Source organism: Carlito syrichta, unplaced genomic scaffold (genome assembly GCF_000164805.1).
Source record: "Carlito syrichta isolate Samal-C Ts95f unplaced genomic scaffold, Tarsius_syrichta-2.0.1 Scaffold111536, whole genome shotgun sequence".
Classification (NCBI taxonomy): domain Eukaryota; kingdom Metazoa; phylum Chordata; class Mammalia; order Primates; family Tarsiidae; genus Carlito; species Carlito syrichta.
This window is the reverse complement of record NW_007055632.1, coordinates 4,900-10,600: the sequence shown is the minus strand read 5'-3', so window position 1 is coordinate 10,600 and position 5,701 is coordinate 4,900. Positions and strand designations below refer to the sequence as shown.

The window sequence follows — 5,701 nt, the reverse complement described above, 5'->3', positions numbered from 1 at the left end:
GCTGAGGCGGAAGGATCGCCGGAGCCCAGCAGGTCGAAGCTGCAGTGGCCAGGAGCAGCCACTGCACTCCAGTCTGGGTGACAGAGTGAGACTCCAACTCAAAAAAAAAAGTGGCAAGGTACTTTGTCTTCCTTAGGAAAACAAAGGAAAATTAAGTTGTTTTGCATCTCATCTAATGTGTTTACTTTTCTTCGGATCCTTTATTAGGGAACCCTCACCCTACACATTCTAAAATCAGTTATGCTTAATCTGGTGACAATAGAATAAAAGGTCCCATGGGGCCAAGCTCTGTGGCTCAGCCTGTGATCCCAGCACTTTGGGAGACCGAGGCGAGTGGACTGCCTGAACCTGCGGGTTTGAGATCAGCCCGCGCAAATTGGCAAGACCTCGTCTCTACAATAAATCAAAAATTAGCTGGGCATTGTAGCGCACACCTGTGGTTCCAGCTACTTGGAAGGCTGAAGCAGAAGGATTGTCGGGGCCCAAAGGTCGATGCTGTCGTGGCCGTGAGTAAGCCACTGTACTCTAGCCTGGGTGACGGAGTGAGTATCCAACTCAAAAAAAGAAAAATAAGGTCCCATGGGTAAACCCAGACAGTTCACATTATTTTGTCTTGTAAGACTTTTCCTGGTGGAGAGTTCACCATGTTCATCATATTTTTTTTTTAATCTAGGAAGCAAAAAATGTTAAGAACTACTGAACTAAAGAAAACTCTATACAGAGGCATATACTATGGGGAATGAAATTCAAAATAAGTCCTTTAATGATTCACATTTTTGCAGCATCCCAGGTATGTTAAGAATTCTGTTTATTTGTTCAAAATGCATACTCATGTTATAAAGAATGTCCCAAATGATGAGATGCAAGAAGGATCTTCTTTAGCTATTTAAAAATGCTAAATAACCCAATCCTATGCTTCCTGGTTTAAGTGTATGTCACTGTAAATTACAAATGGCTTATAAAATCTCTTCAAAGTCTTTGAAGGAAACTTTTTCCTAATTCAATAAAGAATTACTCACATATTCACTTACTCTCTCAACAAGTATTTATTGACTCCAGTAGGTGCCAGGCACTGCATTTGACACCATCAACTACTATGTTTAATTCTTGGTTTTCGCCGGGCTCAGTGGCTCAGCCTGTAATCCCAGCGCCTTGGGAGTCCGAGGTGAGTGGATTGCCTGAGCCCACGGGTTCAAGACCCACCTAGGCAACTTGGTGAGACCTCATCTCTACAATAAATCAAAATATAGCCGGGCATGGTAGCGCGGGCCTGTAGTTCCAGCTACTTGGAAAGCTGAGGCGGAAGGATCGCCGGAACCCAGCAGGTCGAGGCTGAGGTGGCCGGAAGTGGCCACTGCACTCCAGTCTGGGTGACTGAGTGAGACTCCAACTTAAAAAAAAAAAAGTTCTTGGTTCTCCTCGAAATTGTTGCCTCAGTCTACAAATAAAGGTTAGAACATATCGTTATATTTCTATGCCCAGCAACTAATATAATGCCTAGATTTTTGTGGAACCTTAATGACTGCTAAACTATGTTATGGCAAAACACTCAGAAGACAGGCTGAATACAAAAGCATTAGTTTCACATTAAGAAAAACCTTCCTGGCCAAGTTTCTTAGTCAACCAGGCTACTACAGTCAGAAATGAGATTAAAATCTGTGCTCAAAACCAAAATACGAAACAAAACAATAAAACGTCTAAACATATATGCTTCTGATAACGTTTTTCTTGAACACATAAAGACAAGCAATCTCTTATGCTACCAAAAGGACCCTAAACAAAGTCAAAAATGGATAAGATTCGAAGGTCTTCAGTGTCATAAAGATGGAAAAGTTGACACATCGACAAGCAATCTGTTTTGACATTAGCTTTCAGGCCAACTGTTCCAGAAGCAACACCAAGAAATAACAGAAATAAGGAACAAAAGAAGAAAATGCACGCTGAGATAAGCATTTTGGCTTACTGCAAATAACAAAACAATTTAGAGCCCAAAAAGTTGGTTGTGCAAGTCTGATTCACCATATGCTAACATGGCATTGTTCTCTTCCTGAAAAAGCCCCAAACAAACATCCTGCCTGCAACCTTCTCCGGGTGCTGCTAACCATTTTAGTCATTCTTGTGACTCTGGGTTGAGAAAATAAAGACGGACATCAACAAGTATTTAGGAGGGGCCTAGAAGAACTTTTTACCCCTAGCCACAGCCCAAGATCCTCCCACGGGAACTGCCGATGGACCGCAGCCGGCCGGCAGGCGGAGGGGAGGCTGGCCACGCCCAGATGCGCGGCGGTCAGGGTCCAGGCCTGCCGGCCTGCAGGCCACTGGCTGTGCTGGAGCCGCCCCAGCGCAGGGGCGGGGCGCGGAGACGGGGGGCAGCCGGGCCTCACCTCCACGGCCTGGCCCAGCTCCAGGTCGAAGCCCACCACACACACGCAGTGCAGCCAGGCCGAGAAGCCGTCCCAGCGCAGCAGGCCCCGGCCGCGGCCATCGTCCTCTTCATCGTCCTCCAGCACGGCTCCCGCCGCCGCAGGGGCCGTCGCCTCGCGCCCCTCGGCAGCCGTCACCGCCTCGTTCAACGGCCTTCGGGAGCCGGGGCCCAAGCCCGCCGGGCCCCACAGAGCCATCCGCCGCCCCCTTAGCGTTCGCGCCGCCTCCACCGCGAACCGCGCCGCAGAGCGCGCCCGGCTCTGCGCAGGCGCAGCCGCCGCTGCCGCAACCGCTGGGGACCAGCTCCGTGCGGGCGGGGCCGCGGGCCACGTGACCCTGGGAGCCCGGCTGAGCGCTGGGCTCCCGGGCCAGGACGCGGACGTGGGTACGTCACGCTGCCGCTTGTCTCGGATTGTGAAGCCAGCTGTGGCCTTCTTGTCTTAAACCTGTTCTGGACGGAAACGGTTGTTTAGGAATCCTTGTCACCCTCGTTCTCTGTCAACGACAAGGGAATAAATCGTTCTTGGAATGACACCGTTCATAATTATTATTAAAGCATAGTGGTAACAGTGGTTAACATTTATTGAACATTTACTCTGTGCCAGTTAATGGGTCAAGCAAGTATAAGTACAGATATTTACAAATATTAACTTACTGACTTCCTCACATCGCAAGTACGTGGACATTATTTATTTCTTTTTACAGGTAAGAAAATTGAGGTTCTGACAGGTTACATGACTAGCCCAACAAGAATGACAACGCCGATGCCAGGGTACAGGTCACTCATGCAGTGTGCTGATTCAGAGATCTGTGCTTTGACCGAGCTGTTCCCTCTCCACCAAGGCTCCTCCCACCTTTCTTGGCCTGGCTGTCTGTGACTCACTCAACACTCACACATCTCCAGACCTTTCCAGAACCCTCGGTTGGGCAGGTTGGCCTCCACAGCAACCTGTGGATCACGTTCTCTGAGCACTGGCAAAGGCCTCATTTCAGACTCCTTTGTATTCTCAGAGATCAGAACTGGGCTAAGCACCCAGTAGGTACTTGTTCTGTTGAACTGTGATGATTATCGTCCAGCATGAAACTACTGACTAGGGTTTATTCAACACCTACTATGCTGAGTATAAATAGCATAGCAAAAGTAAATAGGAAACACACAATAATGTCCCAGTAGAAAAATGGATAAGCCAGTGAGGTGGCATCTCTGTAGACCTAGCTACTTGAGAGACTGAGGCCCACTGAGGTAAGGGAGGATTGCTGGAACCCTGGAGCTTGAGGCTGCAATGTCCTTCGATCATGACTGTGACTAGCCTCTGCACTTCAGCCTGGACAACATAGGGAGTCCTCCATTTCTAAAACAAAATAAAAAACAGTCCAGTGTTTATGCTTTTACATTCATCATATCTAATTCCCAACAGCCCCAAAGGACAAGTCCTATCTTTGACCTGCTGGGCTCAGACAATCCTTCACATCAGCCTTTCAAGTAGTTGGAACTACAGGCACACACCACCACCCTCAGCTAACTATTTGATTTATTGTAGCGACGAGGTCTCACCAAGTTGCCCAGGCTGGTCTTGAACCCATCCTCTTGCCTCCACCTCCCAAAGTGCTGGTATTATAGGCATGAGTCACTACACCTGGCCAAGTCCTATTATTATTCCCAATTTATAGATAAGGAAACTGAGGCCCCATGAGATGAGGGTATCACAGATAGTAGGTGATAGAACAGAGATTTAAACCCAGGTCTTTCTGACTCAGCCTGAGCATGTAATCATTTTGCTGCACTGCTCAGTCAAATCCATCCCATTTGACAAACACTGCCCTCACACATTATTAGAATTTGTGTTTGGAGTAAGTGTTAGCCCCCTATTTTCAAGGAGGTGGTCAAGTATATTCAGACATCAACAGTGATGTTTGCTAAAGGCTATCTTTAGAATAAAAGGTGAACTTAGGGTCAGAGATTAAGTAACAGGCCAAAGCAATCTGCTCAGAGAACCACTGTAGTAAAGAAAGAAAATCTGGCCAGGCACAGTGGCTCACGCCTATAATCCCAGCATTTTGGGAGGCCAAGGTGAGACGATTGCCTGAGCACACGGGTTTGAGACCAGCCTGGGCAACTTGACCTAACCTCATCTCTACAATAAATTTTTTAAAAAATTAGCTGGGCATGGTGGCGGGTGCCTGTAGTCCCAGCTACTTGGAAGACTGAGGCAGAAGGATCACCTGAGTCCAGTAGGTTGAGGCTACAGTGGCCGTGAGCATCCTACTGCACTCTAGCCTGGGCGACAGAGTGAGGCTCCAACTCGAACGAAAGAAAGAGAGAGAGAGAGGGAGGGAGGGAGGGAGAGAGAGAGAGAAAGAGAGAAAGAAAGAAAGGAAGGAAGGAAGGAAGGAAGGAAAGAAAGAAAGAAAGAAAGAAAGAAAGAAAGAAAGAAAGAAAGAAAGAAAGAAAGAAAGAAAGAAAGAAAGACTTGCCAGGCATGGCAGCTCATGCTTGTAATCTCAGCACTTTGGGGAATGGAGGCGAGAAAATTGCCTAAGCCCAGGAATTCAAGATCAGCCTGAGCAACATGGTGAGACCTCGTCTCTACAATTAAAAAAAAATTAGCCGATCATGATGGTACATGCCTGTTGTTACAGTTTCTTGGAAGGCTGAGGTGGAAGGATAACCTGAACCCAGCAGGTCGAGGCTGCAGTAGCCATGAGCGTGCCAATGTACTCCCACCTGGGAGACAGAGTGAGACTCCGACTCAAAAAAAAAAGAGAGAGAGAGAGAGGAAGCCCATATTCTGCATTCAAGTAAGTCTCTAAACCCATTATTAGGAAAGAGCAGTAACCTTTTGTGTTAGAAAAAACACTAGACTGGAAGTCAAAAGGTCTGGATTCTGTCAACCATCATCATGGTAGGCAAACTGCTCCAAGACCCAGTTTCTGCATTGGTAAATGGGAATGATCATTACTAAATCACCTCACTGACAGTCGGGAAGAGCCAAGCTATCCTGATGCAGATGTATTCTAATGTACACATTTTACCAGATGCTACTTCATTATTAATAACCAATGAGCTCTAAACACCATTTGTTCCACAGGGCTGGTTCTTTGTCATTTAAATACAAGCTGCAATTTCTGAAATGCTGCTTTATAATATTGAGTTAAGGGTAATTCTGTCAAAGTACAATAACCTGAAAACAACATATTAAGAAGGCTAGAAGTTTCATGAGGAAGAAATAGACAATGTCTAAAGTAAAAAAAAAAGTATTCATTCAATCTGTTCTAG

The 5,701-nt window shown here is 46.7% G+C and overlaps 1 protein-coding gene across 2 annotated transcripts in view; it reads right to left on the bottom strand.

Annotated features, from left to right (window-relative positions):
* DENND6A (DENN domain containing 6A) overlaps window positions 1-2,701 on the bottom strand; it is a 90,246-nt gene extending 87,545 nt beyond the window's left edge. For both annotated transcript variants that reach the window (XM_008070044.2, XM_021718212.1), the window contains exon 1: window positions 2,385-2,701. In XM_008070044.2, the coding sequence (XP_008068235.1) occupies window positions 2,385-2,621 (237 nt within the window). In that variant the 5' untranslated portion in view covers window positions 2,622-2,701. The remainder of the gene's footprint in view (window positions 1-2,384) is intronic.
* Between the last annotated feature and the right edge of the window lie 3,000 nt (window positions 2,702-5,701).